Below are 19,135 nucleotides of genomic sequence, written 5' to 3'. Positions count from 1 at the left end.
CAAAAAGCACAGTGTTTAACATAACCCTTACCTACACCTAAAAAGTCTCCACTCTCCATTTGTGTCACATCTTGGAAGCCGAAGAAAACTTTTTCATCAACAGGACTTCCTTCACAAGATGGATAATAATGCTCAGCTTCTTGTTTTGTTATGTGCTAGGTTATTATAACCTCTCTGCAGACGAATAAATCTCCAGTGTCACCTTGTAGTCATTCTCATTCAAAAAAGTTTAGAAGACGTAGTTCCCTCTGCAAGATTTCCGAGGACTTTCTTTTTGGCACGTTACAAGCCCTCTCCTCTGAGCTCTCAAAAAAAAAAAAAGCCTCTATTGCCATGGTAACGTACTGACATGCACAACATTAGGCTCTGAACCATTTGTCAGAGCCAGGTCATGACAAAAATCTCATTGAATGGCAGCTCTTCAGGTCGGGGTGCTGATACCACAAAAAACAAGTCAGATGTGTATAATTACAAACAGAGAGCTGAAAAAAACCAATATTTAATTTGGTTTTTAGATATCAGAAGACCATACTATAGACAGCATTTTTTTTTTTTTTTACCCAGATGAACTGTGCAAATATCAATCGAGATTAGATCCATTATGCCGGCTCTAAATCTGAACAGACTCCGAAGACTTCATGAAATCTGTCAGTGAGCCGCTGTTCTTGGTGTCCTGTGCTCATACGTTGTTGTTTCCAAACATTTCTCACCCCCACCGCGCGTTGGCTGGCTCTCGGCCTTGATTTGTGTCAGCGTTCAGCTTCATTGGATTCTCGGCTGTTTGAAATACTTCCACTTTTCATCACTTTCAGCAGTGTGCGTAACCTAATGATCTGTTGTTGTTCAGTCTCCGAGATCAAACGGCTGCATTCGTAAGCATGAGCTTTTAATGAGAAAAGAAGATGAACCCCCCAAAACACCCAAATGTGCTTTTCAGGATTCAGGCTTCTACTAGTTTAATGGCACCAAAGCTCAATTCACAATGACGATAATTAAAGCACCATTTACAAACATCTGTCCTCTCCACGTCCTTATGTCTATATGTTGTATTCAAATTTTAAGAGTGGAATTTGATCCTTGAAATTGGTTATTTTTATACTTTTCTTTCACTGCCTGCCAGTTTAGGGAGGGGTTTGTAGGTGATCTCCCATCATCCCATTTTTCAAACCCAGCGCAGTTTGGGCAGATGGCTGTTCAACATGAGTGTGGTTTAGCCCCAGAGTTTGTTCTTGCCACTGTAACTTTGCTAAATGTTGCTTCGTGCTCATCATCAAACAAGTGGAAGTGTTACAAACGGTTGGAAAAACAAGGGAGGTGGACCCAAGAGCAGAAACCAAAAATATCTAATTAAACAAAAAGGCCAAAGGCAACAAAACTTAATCTCAAAAGTTCAACAAAAAACACAAGGATCAAAAACAGGGAGCCACAGAAGAGCACGAACAAAACTGACATTCATACAACATACAACGAACTGACACAGAAGGGAAGAAACACAGAGACTAAATAGACACAGGGGTAATCAAACACAGGTGAGACTAATAACACAGGTGAAGACAATGAGAGCAATCACAATGGAGGGAAATACACAGAGGAAGGAATGGACACAACACTGAGGACAACTACAAAATAAAATACATGAAACACTAAAGACACACAGAACTCAAGAATGAAACAAAACACACTAGAACATAAAAAAACACTGGTTAATAAAGTTACAAAAATAACACATGAAACACTAACCTACAAAACACACAAGGGAAACAACATCATCAGACAAGAATGAGAACTAAAACAACAAGAAAACCTAAACTCTGAAAATAAGAAACCAAATCATGACAGGAAGTGTACATACCTAGTATTATTCTATTATTGTATTTGTTCTCCCTTTATTTAATTGATGTACATATGTTTGATTTATAACTTCTTGTTATTTTTGATAATTATATTCTTGTTTCTTGAGCTGTTGTGACAAAAAAAAATCCTCCCATGGGGGATCAATAAAGTTTATCTTTATCTTTATGATGGTTTAACGTTGGGTCTTTGTAACATGACAAAGAGTTAAGGTCTTTAACCTGTTTTTTGTAAAGTGTCTTGAGATAACATTTGTTATGAATTGGTGCTATCCAAATAAAGATTGGTTGGTTGATGATAAGGAGTTTGAAGTGGACATGCTCAGGGGTTGAGGAGCCAATGGAGGTTATGAAGGACAGGGGTGATGATGTGGTCACGGGCGCAGAATTCTGGACTTTCATCGTTAATAAGGTCAGCTGTTCATTAATCGGTTCTCCTATATTTTAAACTAATGTTAGCTTGTCTGGTTGAGTTTAAATGAAGTTGATGAGCTGATTCAGAGAAGTATAAATATACCTGCAACATTCAAACCTGATGCTGAATTGTACTTCTGCTGTTGGAGAATTTGGACACATTTGCATATTTAACTGACCTGCTATGCTCTGATAAGAAATCTCACTTGGAAATGTATTCAAATTAATTACTTTGAGGGGAACTAATTAAACACCTGCCTTCGTTTTCAATTCTACAAAAAGCTGTACATGCATCTTTCTTTCCGCTAAAGGACGTTATCAGTGAATGAAGGCACCTGTTTTAAGAGCTTGTAATGTTCCTTACATTTCCTTCCAATTACCTTATAACACTGCCATTTCCATCGCTAGTTATTTCTCCATATCTGCTGATTCTGAAAAAAAACAAAAAAAACGAGGGTGCCAATCATGTAGCTTTTTGTAAGTCAGTGGAAGGACATCTGATTGATCGGCTGTTTGTTTGGGGCCTGCAGTGACACAAGGGCAGAGGTGACATGCTCACGGCTCTGATCTTTGGTCAATATTGTCACAAGACGCTTCCAATGACTTGTTGATTTAATGCAGCTGACAGGCAGGTGCAGCAGATCATGCTGAGAGGTAAATGCATTACACCCGGAGATCCAACATTAAGTCAACGTGACACTCTTTTCCACATTGGATTTTTTTATTTTTTCCCAGATCATGGGAGAAATGAAAGGTGACATAAATGAATTTAAAGTGAAGGTCTTCTTGAGGTGAGAAGGTTTTTTTCCCCCCCCGCCCACAGAGACAGGTAGTGGACAGCTCAAGCAGGTGAACTTAAGAGAGAGAGATGTTGTCACCAAGACAACCATAAAAAGACTTAAGGTCCCATCATTGACTTCTGTGGAATTGAAAACTGAAAGATTTCCAGCCCACCTGTGCAATGAGATAAGTATGAGTCACTGTATTAAACCTGAAGCCAGAGTGGACTTTTTTCCCAGGCAGGACAAAAAAAATTAAAATCCTGCTCAAAAGCCTTGTTTTCAGCTCTGGACTTTTAGATTCCAGTTATGCAAACTGAAAAACCATTAGAAATATGTTTGGAAATAATTATTTTATGTATTTGCTCCCAGATCCGAGAAAAGGGAAATTATTGTACATCTACTGCATGTCTCCAGTAGAATTATCAAGCCAATTACTGAATGTATATTTAAGTTGGAGGCTATTTTAAAGAGAATTAGAGAAATATAAGCTTTCTGCAAATCACGCAGGGACCGTTAATTATAACTTCCACCACATGTGCGTGCGTAAAAGTGGATGGCTTTGCGCGCACATACGCAGCAACATCACTGCGGGGAACAGCCGCTGTCAGACGCGTTACTCGGAGTGGGAGTGAGGGCTATGGACGATTTATCGACTGATTCGCCTTTCAGACTGGAGCAGCCTTTTCTAAATCACTCAACATTTTCTACTTTTGTCTCGCTTTTGTTTAAGTCGACCTGGAAATGAGACGCAATCGGTGATCTCTGTGTTCCTTTGCAGAGGAAATAAGATTAAACTTAAATCGGATTCTGATTTTTTTCCCCCACACTCGGATATGGCTCATATTTGGATGCATTAAGATATTTTCACAGCGTCAGACAGCATCTGCGGCGGGGGGAGAGACCAGCGGAGGGACTCGGAAACTTGTGTGGTGCAGGAGTCGGGTCTCTCTTTTCGGATCTGCGCTGCCACAGCTGTCACAGAGAGCGAGAGTGAAAAGAGAGCCATGGTGAACTCCTTCATACTGGTGCTCAGCTGGGCTGTGATCTTTGAGGTGGCGAGAGCTCAGAATGACACGGAGCCGATCGTCCTGGAGGGGAAGTGCCTCGTGGTGTGCGACTCCAACCCGGCCACGGACTGGAAGGCTTCGTCCTCTCCGCTCGGCATCTCGGTGCGCGCCGCCAACTCCAAGGTGGCTTTCTCTGCAGTCCGGAGCAACAACCACGAGCCGTCGGAGATGAGCAACAAAACGAGAATAATCTACTTCGATCAGGTTAAGACGATTTTGTGAATACTTGAAACGTCAAAAAGTGTTTAATCTGCTTTTGATCACACTTTGCATCCAATCTCTCCTGCTTGATCCTGACCTTTACACCTTTAAATCAAATGTTGGCATTCGCCTTTTCTCTTAATCTCCAATCAGTAGCTCAGTTTTGATCTGTTCTGCAGAATAAAGTGTCATTAAGTGTAGCTCTTCCCAGAGTTTAGTAGCAGTTGGCATGTAGCTTCTGTAAAAGTGCACATATCACACGCAGGCGGGTTAAGAAGTGACTGGATTATGTTTTGGAGCGGGCGCCCTGCAGAACCTGCATGCACACGCATTCATCAGATCGCCTCGAGCTACCCCACCACTGCGTGCGCACGCGCTCGAACACGCGCCACATATACACACACCCTCACCTTGCATCAGTGCACCCAAACAAATCACAAACACACAAACAAGCAGAATGCCATTAGTCATACAGCAGTGGGCAGCGCAAGGTGTTTGTAACAACAACAAAAAAAAAAAAACCCAAAATCCGCTGCCCTCTCATTTAAATTACATAACGTGATCTTTTGCAGCCACAACACTCTGCAAAGTGATCTGATTGGTGTGGATCATGTGCACGCTGTTGCTATGAAAGCAACATTTGTCAAAGGTCTTGTTTGATCCTTGCAGAGGTGTCTCTTAATAACAGGTGGGGATACAAGTGTGAGACTGTGCAGGTGCTGCTGAGAGGAGCATCGGCCTCCTCCATCAATCATTTCCCACAGAAGTTCATTTTCTGCAGCACTATAAATGAATACTGTATGTCTAATACGACTATAAGGTGCTTTAAAACCTTTTAGTGACACTCATGAGACAGCGTTGAGTGCTATGCAGGCTGACACATTCAGGGTGGATCTTTTTAAGCATGCAAAAAAAGGGAAAAACTTATTTATTCATCAGTGCCCTAATATGTATGTGTGAGGTTGATCTACACGTGTTGCTCAGAGGATGCAGAATAAGAAAGGTTCAAAATGTCTTCAAGTACCATTTTGGTTTCTTTGTCAAGCAGTAGGGTTAAATGCTGGGTGAGGTCCATGGAGAAGCAGGTTGAATTGAATATTTGTTGAAGTGTGTCACACTTGGTTTGTGTCTGAGCTGAGGAGACTCTGGTAGCCACAACACTGATTCCTGTGTGTACTGCTCGTTTAATATTCATATATTTAAGCTGCATTGAATTGCAGGTCTTTGAAGTTCTGGTTAAATAAAAATAAAAAAAGTCATAATGTGTGTTTTTTCTCTCAGGTTCTGGTGAATATAGGAAACTACTTCACGTTTGAATCAGTGTTTTTGTCCCCGAGAAAAGGAGTCTACAGCTTTAACTTCCACGTCATAAAAGTGTACCAGAGCCAGACCATACAGGTACCATTGCTGCTTTTTTTTTCATTTTTACTGAGCTGTGTTGGACTGGGGTAAAGTGGTTTTTAAGGGACTGTATGAAAATTATTGCTGTAGGGTGGGGCGGTTGGGGGGGGGGGGGGGTGTAACAACAAGTAACTAACTAACAAATAGGTAACTTTACAGGCAACATTAAACTTTTAAATGCTAATGTGAAAACAATTTGTGAAAGTAATTGAAATACTGACATGTTTTGGGTAATTTCTCAAAAACCCTTTTACAAATCTTGGCCAAATCGTTTATTTTACTCATTCTTACATGTGTGTTTGGTCTTGTGCTTTAATTTTTGGTCATCTGTTGTTGTGAAATGTTTTTGAGCTTCTCATATTTTGTACTTTTTTGTTTATATCCATTAATAACAAGACACACTAACTTCTCTTAATCAAATGAGTAAAACTTGATTTAAGATTAAAAAAAGGAAAAGGAAAGGGATAAGGGATAGTGAAATAATATTTAGCAACAAACAAAAAAGCATCAATGAAAAAAAATGCAAAATATAAAAGAGAGTGCAAAAAACAAACAAAGATTAAATAGAAAAATGGTGACAAATATTCACGACAATGTTTGTTACCCTTTTATAAAAAGAAGAAGATTTTAACTGGTTTAAGAAGAGAGAAGCTAATTTCTTTACATTTACCTTCTTCCCAATTCATTTATGTACAGTCCCTAAATCAGAACTTATTGGCTGATGGATGAAACCAGTGCCTGTTGGATTTTGGTGACCACTTTTTTCCATTCAGATACGACATGTTTAATTTTAAAATGTACACCAAACCTGTAACTTTGTGTTCTTGTGTCTGATGGACTACAAGTTGTTTTGTAGTTTACTGTGATTTTAACTTGATTTTATTGACCAAAGAGATAAAGTCAAAATGTTAGAAACAAGGCACAATACAACACCAAGACATGCTTTTCCACTTTTCTTTCTTCTTTACCGCTGCTAACTGTTGTTTCTGTTGTCCAGGTGAACCTGATGTTAAATGGGAAACCCGTCATCTCTGCTTTCGCGGGGGACAAAGACGTGACGCGTGAGGCGGCCACCAATGGAGTTTTGCTTTATCTAGAAAAAGAGGACAAAGTTTACCTGAAGCTGGAGAAGGGGAACCTCGTTGGTGGATGGCAATACTCAACATTTTCTGGCTTTCTTGTGTTCCCACTGTAAAAAAAAGAAAAAGAGAAAAAAAGAAAAAAAAAAAGAAGATTGTAAGCTTACTGACTTCTTCATGATGTGTTGTCACCGTATAATCAAAACATTGCTGCTGCGTCTGCTGGATCTTACTGAGTGGTTGAGAAATTATAGATGAAAAATGTATCTGAACGGAGGGGAGATAAGACTTTGGAAATCGCGTATCTGGAAGTGCTGAGCGCCCCGTCCAGATGAAAGAGACTTGAAATGTTCCCTATCGCTACTATATGTTCCTGTCACTCAAAGAGCCTCAGAGAGGAACACCAAACACATCCCAAAAGTACTTTTCAAACCGCGGCTGGTTGGAATAAGTTCTGATTTATTTTCATGACAGCTGTTGCATTGAAGTACATCTGCTTTTTGGGAGTAAACTATAAATGCTTGTGTTACTTGTGTGACTTGTCATCACTTAAGTATTTTCAATGCTACATACTGTACTAAGGATGTTTTATTGTTTCAGGTGAACAAAGATGGATTATAGTGGTTTAGGTCACTGATAGTCCAGACAATGTCAACGTGAGCTGCTTGATGGAACAAATATTTTTCATTCGATTAAAAGGGCGACTTACACCAATGACAAATCGTGTTTAATGATCAGAGGCATAAATGGATTCATGTAAAGGCCTTCCAGTCATAGGGGCTCTCTGACCCTTTGACCACCTGTGAAATGTTACTTTGAAAAAAAAAAAAAAGAAGTCCTTCGACCACCTCAGGCCCGCCCAAGAGACCAGCTAGGCCCCTTAAAGGCAGAGTGAATGGGCCCTCTGCAGACGCCATTAATTCATATCAGTGCATGTGTATTGGATCAGTAGCGGCTGAGCTAGCCTCCTGGCTAACATTCGCATCCTCGGCCTGGATCCGATCAGCTTTTGGAGCTGAATAAAACGTTTATTAATAAGTTATTGTTGCCTTGGGGGTTAATGGCCCTAGCCTCCTTTATTTTTTGCCGTCCTTATTTTTTTTGTATGCAGGTCCTGGTGTGGGTATACAAAGTCCGACATTACTGGTCTAACCTTGAAGTTCAGTTGTCCCGCCCATGACGTTTATATCACAAACTTAATGGTTAACCATCTTAAGAAAGGGAAAGCTTGTTGTTACATTTTGAAGTAGGCGACTAATCAAAATGTGTAATTTATGTGTTAAAAAGAAAGGGTGAGTATTTAGGTGTAAACATAAATTGTGTTTTCGTTTCTCAAAATTTAGGACGGATTATGTTTTGGCTAAAGGTCATGGGCCCCTCATGCAGCTGCCCCCCCCCCCCCCCCCCCCTTTATGGGCAGCCTTGACCACCTGCAACATGTTACTGAATAAGTTCCAAAACAACCACAAAGACGCTCTAAACAACAAAGTCATGAAACATTTTTAAAGACATGCAAAGCAACTACAAAGAGATGCAACATATCTACAAAGACATAGCTACACATGGCTCTTAAACAAGTACAGAGTTTTAAAACAACCACCGACACTTCAAACAACTTTAAAAAAACGCTAAGCGATTTGAAATATCGAAAAACAGAATTCAAAGAAATGCAAAACGACCAGCCATTTTGGTGCCCTAGGCGAGATTAGGATAGGCGACCACCTATATGGCCTAAGAGAAAACAACCACATATTTGCAAAACAAGAACAAAGTTCGGCAGATGGCGGTTCATCATGAGTCTGATCCTGCTCGAGGTTTCTGCCTCTTAAAGGAAGTTTTGTTCTTGCCACTGTAACGTTGCTAAATGTTTCTAAGTGCTCATGATGGATTAACGTTGGGTCTTTGTCGATGAAATCAACAAAGAGTAAAGTTTAGGCTGGCTCTTTTTGCAAAGTGTGTTGAGATAACATGTTATGAGTTGATGCTATACAAATAAAGATTGATTGAAGTTGGAAAACAACCATAAAGTCGCTGAACTCCCATGAAAAAAAAAGACAGAAACAACTAAGACGATGTTAAAAACGACAACAAAGTGACATACAAAGACTAAAATAAAAAAGTTGCAACTAATAAATAAAAATACAACCAAATTATTTTTACAGAACAAGTCTGGAGGGTTATTTTTTTTCTAGGGTTGATTAAATTGTATCCGAGGCCAACCAGGAAATGAGGTCAGATTTCATCTAATGTCTTTTAATTTTAAGCGCACTGCTGATTCACATTTTATTATTTTCATGAATTGTAAAGGTCAATTTAGCCGTCATCCTGTCTTTTATTTTGTCAGGTTTGTTTTTGCCAGAACATGTTTTGAGGGGAAACGTAATTCTTGCCTGGGTTAAGTTCATGAGTAATATTTTCATTTTCCACTTTTCCCTGGACATAATTGATACTTAGCCTTAATCCAGAGCCCTGAGTCAGGTCTGTGAGAAACAAACAATGACAGTACAGAAGCTATAGTACACACATTATGGTAACATTTGCTAACCTGACTTTCAGTGTGTGATGGTGTTGCTCATACTGATCAACCTAAAGTGAATGATTAACCGACTCCTCAGATTCCTTCAGATATTCAGAGGATTTTACTTTTATATTGTTTGGGTGTTATGCACCTTTCTCTCTTATAAGATTACTCTCTCAAGTTCATCTGAATATTTGTTTTGGGCTATGACAGACTCATGTCTTCAGCAGAAATGTTTGGATTAACGCAGCATGACTTGCTCGTGGAGCATTTGGCAGCTAAAGAGACAGATGTTCTTCAGAAATAAGCGGAGGCCAAAAACTCACAAAAAAACCAACATTGGAGTTCAAATTGAAACGGTGCACAAACACCAATAATAATGCTGCTTTGAATATGCTTGATTGTGTAAATAGGAAACTGTTTGCTAACAAAAATGACTGTTTACTGATTATTTACAGCTCCCATAAAGTGTCAGAACAATCAATTTTTTTGCAGGTGTAAGGTTTACGGTTTGGGTTAACATTTTAAAAAGTAAATGGTGCCTCAAGTCACTAATGCCTTTAAACAAATTCACATTTATCTTTTCACTGACCGTAACAAATTACTGAGTGCCTACATGAACCATAAAAAGTGTAAATAATGCGTTCATTGCCACAGAGTGCAAGCTGAGGTGTTAAAGAGAGCAAACACAATGCGCAGATACATCAATTAAAAAATGATTTTTATGTTAAAAACATAATTCAGGCAGAATTACGTTTCTTCAAAGAAGGTATTTGCTGTTGAAGACGAGCAGAAAATGAATGTAATTTAAACCTGTGTAAGTGTACCACACCCTGCAGTGGTGGATTTGTTAATTTTGTGGACCTTAATAAAGTTTAATGGGCTTCTGAGAAACAGAACTGACGGTAGACAAACACCTGTCACAGCTTGTGAGCATAAACAGCATCCACAGTGCGGCCCGGGACACCTGATGAATTAATAAACTCTTTAATTGTTGCTCTATGTGACGGCTCTCTCCCCCCCTTCATGTCTCCACAGCTGCGTTACTGTCAGCCTCTCTGCAGAGTGTGTGTGCGCCACTGGTGCAGTGTGTGGCTGCGTTGTTAAAAATCAACTTAAAAGCTCGCCGAGGCTTTTCCTTACGAGCTCATTTGACTCATTATTTCCCTCTGAAGTAATGATCTGCTGACGCGTCCGGTTGAGCTGCTCTGAAGTGTTCGGGATGTTCACTTTCTTTGATCAAACTGAAATGTTTGTGAACATGCTTTTGTCAGTGATTGATGAGTTGTCCTTGGCAGTTATGACATTATTTCTTTTTCATAACCAGGAGAATTTTTTTTTTCTCCCTGTATTTTGGTTGCGAAAATAAAGAGGGAAAGGGCAGCGAGCAGCTCAAACATCCTCGTGGAGGTAACTGATGTTATTTCACACTTATGTAATTCAAACATCTGTGAGAGGAAACAGGGCTGGAAATGTAACGTTACTGATGCTGCAAAACATATTCAGTGACATGTAGTGTTGTCAAGACGACACTAACACTTGACCGGTCTCAATTTCAAATCCAGAGTCCGCCTAGGCCGAGACCGAGACAAGGCCGAGTAAAGGTGCTTTCTATTCCAAGACCAAGACCGAGACCTTCATAAGTGACATGGCTCTGAGCAGTAGCATTTCTTGAATCACTATGCTTAATGACGCTGTCGATTTATTTTGCTGAACTAAAACATTTATATTTTTTGGGGGGGTTTGTAGGTATGCATTATGTTATGTTTGAACGTGCACACATTGATTGATCCTGAATGACGATGGAAGCTGGACCGTGCCACTAACATGATTTAAGCTTTAGTCCTTTATGATATAATTTCTTTCTTTTGCAGTAAAATGATGCAGATGTAAATCTTTGGTTGAACAAGGTTTGGTATTATGTAATATTGAGATACACATGTTGACCATTAACAGGTTGCTTAATTGTTGTTGCAAAAAAAAACAGCATAAAGGCTCGTTAGAAGCAGTGATGGGCAAGTGACTGAAAGATTATCAGCTATAGTTAAAGGTACAACTATCATAAAGTAACCGAGTCATTTACTCAGTTTTCTGTATTAGAAAAGGGACAAAATATCCAACAAAGTCACTTAACTTTTTTTTGCTTTAGTACTCATCTTAATATTAATATTATTTAGTGTTGCTATGGCAACGTGAGAGGACACAACTCCTGCATTCAAATAACATTTTCAACATGAAGGTATTTAGCTCATTAGTTCTCTGAAGGAAAAAGACCTGACAGTGGTTTGAAACATCAGACCAAAGTTTTTCCTTCCTGCATAAAGACTTTAACTCCCCGCGATATTCTTGTTGTTTTTAGTCGAGGAGGGAAAAGTAACGTTGGTATTTCCAAGACAGAAACGATGTCTTGGAAATACCAACCTTGGAAAAGATAACGCCTGAATGATCATCAGCCTGTGTTTGTTTACTGCGAGTGATATTCTTTCTCCCAGGATGCTAATGTGCTATCAAGTGGCTATCAAGAAACCTTAATAACATCGTTATTGAATTTGAAAAGTAACTAGACAAACTACAGCAAACATTAGGCTGTAATGGAGTTACTGCGATGCGTGACTATATTACAAGTTAATCCAAACTAAACCCTGGTTATAAATGATTCAAAGCCTTCATTGATACCTTATGACCAAATTACTACAAAGCCATCAACTTAAAAGTCATGATGCCCAAACTGTGCAAAGCATGTTTTACAAAACATCTTTATTCTTGATTACCATGAAGTACTGTCTAGGAGATTATTGGGGATAAACTCTTAGATTAATAATTTAGTAGTTATAGTATATGATCATGCAGACTGAGTCATTGATACGTGCTTTATGATGACTAGTAAAGAGCCTTGATGCTTCTAAACAGCATGCTAATGAACAACCAGCTAATGGTGAACATGTGTACCCCGAACTTAAAGTGTGACTCAAAGGTTTCAGTGTACTTAAATTAAATGTTCCAACGGAGTATTTATGGATTCATTCTGGCTGAAAATGACGAATAAAAATCATGATTTTATGAAATGTATTCATGAAGTGTTTTTGGAGTTACTTTTGTAATCCTCGTATTAGATGGGGAAAGAAAAACATGCAGATTTTATTCTGTTTTGACAAGAAGACGACACATTCAAAGCCCCTGTGAGGAACCCTTTTCGTTGGTCATTTTGGCGCCAATACAGTACAGGCCTAACCTTTATTGATATTTAATTTTCAAACAGCTCTTTGGCACATACTGTACAACGAAAACCAGAGTGTGATGAGTCAAATTCTCGCCAAATTCCAGACTGTAGCTTCTTGGCTAACAGCTAATTACAACACAGGACCAGAAGAAGAAATAATTTCTTACTTCAGTTACGTTTACACAACAACAAGAAAGTCAAAAACTGGAAATTTGTCAATTCTGTTCAACATGATTACCCTCTTAACCTAAAATAATAATAATAATTGGGGTGGCAACCGAGTGGGCAAACACATTTCTAGGGTTGCCACCCCTCTGAACACGCCCCTGGAAACAAGGCAGCTCCTGGAGACGATGGGAGCCATAACATCTTCCTTCCTTCAATGAGCTTTAACTCCCATGAACTCTCAGCTGACACAGAGGTACAGAACAGGGTCCTTCTACATCCCATCTGTCTCCACCATTACAACTAATGACAAAGGTTTAATCGGCTTATATCACCAGAATCTGCTGGAAATGTTTTGTACTTGAAAGCATTTCTCGTCTAATTACACATTTTAAGATCTCTTTTTTTCACCATTACACAACCTTGGCTGTTATCATATCCTAAAAGAGGATGCAGCTTTCTTACCATAGAAATCAAAATTCTTTCTTTTTTGCCTTTCTGATTCTGGTTTCCAATTGAACATTTTTCAATATTTCAAATTTTGACTTTGAGTGCTGAAGCTTTGGCCTCAGATTTGAAATGCAAACAGTGGTGGAAATGTAAAGGAATGACGTTAGATGATGAACAAAAATCATGAAAAGCATATTTTTGAGCATTGACAACACTTTAATAAAAACTACATGCAAAAAAAAAAGCATAATTATAATAAACATGGTCCGAACTCAATAATCCAACCAGCCATGTGGAGTGCTGCAATATTTTGAATGAAAAAACAATGCAATCTATGTCATAAGTAATTGTTATATGGTACCTTAATGAACAAACAGCGTTTCTTTAACGGCCTCTTATCAAACATCTTGTGTTTGTGTGGAATTAAAAGTGTCTGTAAATGTTTGAAAACTTGTCCTCGGCATGTTTGTGTCACATTTTGAAAAAAAAGCAATAATTCCCTCTGTTAATGAACCCGATCCTAATTCCATCTGCTGCAGATTTTGATCTGGCTCTGCAGCCCGATGTGCTCACAGGTGTGTTGAAGCTGTCAGATTGTAAGCGAGATAAGAGAGATTCAAACAGGAAAGTTGTTTTTTAAGTAAACCGCACAGGTCTCCACTTTACATGAATTTCATTAGACTGCAAACAGAAGGTCATCTGGAGAACTTTACACTCAGTGATTTTACGGTCGTGGAGCTGTGGGGAGAAAACTCTGCTGCAGAAATAAAGGATTTTAGTATCATGGAAATCCTCAGAGATATACCGAGAAGGCGCTGTGTTGAATTTCAAACTCAAGTTTGACCTTTCTTCTGTCTTTTCAGAGAAGAATACTGAATTGTGATTAGATAGATACACAATATACAATATCTACTTATTTAGGAATAAATATCACACTTCACTGTGGATTGGCACAGCTTTCTAAATGTCTTGTGAAGGGAGTGATATGTAATGCATTAGTACTGTGAAGCTCTCAAAGGTTAACAAATCATTTTAAAGATCATGTCAATATTAAATCTTCATAAGCTGAAAGAATGTCTTATTTCATTTTAAAGAGCGCTGAAGTAAAAGAAGAGCATGCATTGCAAAGTATTTGTGCTATACATTGGTACATGATTGTCTTCATAATAAATAAAAAAAACAGTTGACCATTTGCTGAACTCAGGTTCTTTACAACAATCGTTCAACCGCAGCTCTGCAAGTGTAACTTAGTATGACAGGCATGTTTCTGAAATCGGAGCTCAGTGTCTGAAGAGTTTGAAAAGCAATGTCCCTATTTAAGGTTTCCATTTGCAAAAACACGAGTGCTAAAGTCTCAGGTATACATCAAACTGTGCACCAAGTAGTAGTTTGAGCAAACCCCGGTGTTTAAAAATGAAACCAATGCATTAGTGCAAAATCCTGTATTTCATCGAGCGACCGCTTGAGGCTGACTGCAGACGCACCGGAAGACGTTGAAGTCGTCATCAGAATTACTGTCAGTTACACTAATCATTAATATTTTTATCTTATCGGGCCAACAATGCTGGTCAAATGTCCCGTCTTTAAGCAGTAGCCTTCCACAAGCTGAAGCTGTATTTCCCATTAATGGCTTTTGCCATACTGGTAAAGTGCTCTACTACCTGGATGTAAACCAGCACAGTTAGCATCTCATAGCTCGTTTTGCAGGATTTTAATCCTGAAGTTTGGAGATAAAATTGTATTTACAGTAGTCTGTTTCAGGTACAACTGGGAAATAACCGTCAACCAGAGGAATGTGTAATCTCAGCACAGGCATGTGGCATTTGAATGTTCACCTGCATATTGGCCAGTGGTGTTGCACTTAGCAAACCAGTTTGACATCGTCTACCTGCAAATGCTGTGATCCTGTGTTAAATTGTGCTCACATTTAGCATTTTGTTACCTTTAGTCTGAAATGTCTGATTTCAAATGTGTGTTTAATTGACTTTTAAATTAGTCCCCTAGGAACATCCCTAAAATCTTTAAGTAATTCTGCCAGGATGGAAAGCTTGACAGGCACAACAACACAAACTGAGACACCAGACTTGGCTAATTAGCATGATCTTGGTGCCAGAGTAACAGACATGCTGGCCCATTAGTCAAAAAAAGGACTTCTTGGGGCACCAGCTAAGCTCAGTGGTTAAATCACACATCCCGCGTTCAGAGGCTTAAGCCCTCATAGCCGCAGTCCTGTGTTCTACTCCCATCCCAATCATTTACCGCATATCATCCCTCCACTCTCTCATCCCTGTATCAAACTTTATCAACTGTCCTCTCAATTAAGGCATAAAATGCCCAAAATATAGTCCTCCCCTTAAATCTGTCATTCACTCCTTTTAGGTAAGGCATTTTGCGGTATAACTTTATAACATGTGAGACATTAGCGGGACAAGGACAATGCCCGCAGTGTTTCTTAAAAAGAGCCAATTCCTCCTAATCTTCTCCTTTGTTAGTCTGGAGGCATCAGTCAGTACCTGAATAAGTAAACAACTCAGGGATAAGTCTGCTTTAGCAAGCAAAAGATGGAAATTAGAAAAATGACTCATGAGTCTTTCCATCCACTTTGACTCATTTGTGGAAGCTTCGTGAAGGGAGATGGACATAAAAGCAACATTTTCAATGATATGAGACAGCAGCAGAGTACCTGAACAGTTTAATACAATGCAATAAACACGTATCTTTCTAAGCTTATAATTCCCCTTTTTTTTTGGCTTGGCTCTACGTGTGATAGCGAGGATTTAGTTCAGTATGAGCGTTTGAGGCTGTCTGTGATGGATTGCATTATTCTTTGGAGGTATTTTGTTATTCCTTCCACCCTCCATACATCCTTGCAGTCAGAATTTGCTCACCTATCTGTCTATCCCAGCACCTGACATGAAGAGAGGGTTAAAGCATTTTGAGTTGAACAGGCAGAGAATTTACATGTTTTCTGCTAAACAAGTGAAGTAAGTTTTTTTCCCCCGTGATAAACACTCAGGTTTTGGCAGTAAGCCTTCCAGTGTTCATTATTAGAGAAGATGCCAGGACACTTGTGAGATTCAAAGCTTGTGATTTCCTCCTCAGCTGAGTGAAATGTTCCGCCACAGCTGCTGAGAAGACATCAATCTGTAAGCCACCTGCAGACGTCTCATTACAAACGAGACAAACTAAACACAAAAGAACAGAACTATAGAGAGTGATTAAAAAGCACCTGTAGTCCCAAAAAAATCATGAAATATGATAAAACAAGAGTTTTTGATGAAATGTTTGTCCTTTTGAATCCATGTTATGTAGATTTTCAAAGAATGGTTATCTCTTTATCACTATCACACAGCACAAAACTTGAAAAAAATATAATATTTCATGCTGTGTTTTAACAGGATACCTGTTACCTTAAAGGTCAGATTTTATCCTCCTTTTCAACAAGTTTAAATAAGTCTCAGAGCTCCCCAAAACATGTCTGTGAATTTTCTTGTTCTAAATCCACTCTGATCCTGTATTTGATCGTACCTATAAACCCCTCTATTTCAGCCCTACTCAGAACATGCTGTTTCTGTGTCTGTACCTTTAAATATGCAAATGAGCTGCATCTGACCACGCACCTCTCTAAAAGGTCTGAGGTGGCCCGGGCTTTCTCGCACCATGCCTTATTGTTTCCGGTGAGAAGGCAGACTCAGAGGACAGAACAAAGACCTAGCTGTGGGAGTGTCAGCCACCTGGGGGAGGGGTTACTGCCCTTTGTGATGTCACAAGGGGAAGATCTCCAAACAGCCTGTTTGAGCAACACATGTTCTGAAAAGAGAAGCAGGCGAAAGATGTAGAGGATGGACTTTTCTCATCATTGAGGACACACATTATTGTAGGAAATCAATGGTAAAGTGTATTTTGTATAATATGTGACCTTTAAATCGGGCACATGGTTTATAATCTCTGCTGAACTGGCTCTTCAGTATAATGATGAATTATTAATCCACCAGATCAAAGCACTGATCTCTAATTAATAACATGTTTGACTGACAGATATTTTGAAAAAAAAAATGCTCATGAAAACAGGAATCCAAACTCACTTCAAACTAAGCTCCGAATAATTTCATGAGCAACAAACTTGGCTGCTTTCAAATGCGTGCTTTCACATCCAGCACATAGGCAGAATATGTGAGCACTGTATGCTAATAGGCTTGGAACAGAATGGTTGATTTGTTGGGTTTAAGAATTGCAAACCCACGTTTGCATGCAGTGCAGTTCTTCAGAGCACCTCTGTGCCTGCAACATGCCTCATTCTGGTGTGTGAATAGTAAATGAAAATCTCATTTGGCAGGGCTCAGACGCTGGGGTTAGGGTCAGAGGGGCTGCTCGGGGTAACTCACAGTCGCTCTATACGATGAGTTTTCACCGGGTTCATTACTCACAGTTCTACCTTTGTAATTCAGGCATCTGTCAGTTTCCAGAGGGAGCGGGTGGGGAGTGGAAGCCTGATATATTTTTGGCAAAGCATTTCTCAGAAAGAGAAAAACAAGGATAAAAGAGCTTAATCCCAATATGTCTATCAATTCCTGGTGGAGTCTATGAAATAGACAATAATTATGTCTGTTGACGTAAATTCTCTATGATAATCAGAATTTTACCCTTTCTGTAATCACAACAAAAACACACCACTATGACACCATTTATAAGTTTCACAGAGGTACACAAGTCAATCAGCAACCTTTTGGCCGTCGAATGTGGCCAACACTGAAGTGCCCAAAACTGCAGTTCATATAGTGGCCACTAGGGGCTTGATCCAAAAGGGAGTCTATGCCCAACTGCACATGTAAAATTACTCAAATTTACACCAAAAAATGTGTCCAGCCTGATACACAAAAAAAGCTTGGTCTCTACAGCTACTTTCCCCATTTCCCCGTGGCAACTTTGTGGGGATGCATTTTGATTTCAGTCACTTAAATAATATCAAAGATTAAAAGTGGGACCTAAGACAAAATAAATATTTTCAGACACTGAAATTATAGTGTGTTATTTATATGTTTACATTAATTAGCAGTAGGTATGGCTAATGATTTTTTGAAAATTCAAATAGTGATTGTAGAGTATTTTTTGCTCCCCTAATTACAGGTATCCGTATCTGTTCTCACCGTGCCTGGCTTGTAAGATAAAGATAAACTTTATTGATCCCCGTGGGGGAAATTTGTGCATTACAGCAGCTCCAGAAAACAGGGGACGGGAATATAATTATTAAAAATAAAAATAGAAGTTAAAATCAAATCAAACATATTTACATCATTTAAATAAAAAAAAAATAAAAAAATACAATAATGTAAAATTACACAGTAACTAAGGGATTGTTCTTAAAAAAACACACACAGTGTGTAGCATGAGGTGGTGATGCTGTTAAAGAGTCTGATTAAACAATCTGACGGCAGATGGGATGAACGACCTGCGGTAGCGCTCTGTCTCACCCACCTCCTCTACAGAGTCCAGAGGACAGTCCAAGACAGAACTGGCCCTCCTGACCAGTCTGTTCAGTCTCTTCCTGTCTCTCTCTGTGCTCCCTCCTCCCCAGCAGACCACTGCATAGAACAGTGCAGACGCCACCACAGCGTCATAAAAAGTCCATAGCAGAGTCCTGCATACTCCAAAGGACCTCAGTCGTCTCAACAGGTGAAGTCGACATTGGCCCTTCTTGTACAGGATGTTGGTGTTGTGTGACCAGTCCAGTTTATTGTTGAGGTGAACATCCAGGTATTTGTACGTCTCCACCCTCTCGATGTCCAAGCCCTGGATGTTCACCGGTGTAGTGTGGGGTGACTTCCTGCAAAAGTCAATCACCATCTCCTTTGTCTTGCTGGCGTTGAGCTGAAGGTGGTTGAGCTCACTCCAGTCGACAAAGTCCATGATGACCTGCGTGTACTCCTGTTCGCTCCCCTTAGACACAGAGCCCACGATGGCTGTGTCATCGGAGAACTTCTGCAGGTG

At 39.4% G+C, this 19,135-nt stretch overlaps 1 protein-coding gene across 1 annotated transcript; it reads left to right on the top strand.

Moving 5' to 3' along the window:
- The first annotated feature begins 3,619 nt into the window (after positions 1 to 3,619).
- On the top strand, positions 3,620 to 12,374 carry cbln4 (cerebellin 4 precursor). The gene is made up of 3 exons (XM_020650893.3): positions 3,620 to 4,317; positions 5,596 to 5,712; positions 6,713 to 12,374. Exons 1-3 carry the CDS (start codon positions 4,051 to 4,053, stop codon positions 6,908 to 6,910), a joined length of 582 nt encoding a protein of 193 aa, XP_020506549.1. The 5' UTR covers positions 3,620 to 4,050; the 3' UTR covers positions 6,911 to 12,374.
- The last annotated feature ends 6,761 nt before the right edge of the window (positions 12,375 to 19,135 follow it).

The sequence above is a fragment of the Labrus bergylta genome, chromosome 12 (assembly GCF_963930695.1).
Source record: "Labrus bergylta chromosome 12, fLabBer1.1, whole genome shotgun sequence".
Lineage (NCBI taxonomy): Eukaryota > Metazoa > Chordata > Actinopteri > Labriformes > Labridae > Labrus > Labrus bergylta.
Note: the sequence above shows the minus strand (reverse complement) of the source record. Positions and strands in the feature narration are given on the sequence as shown.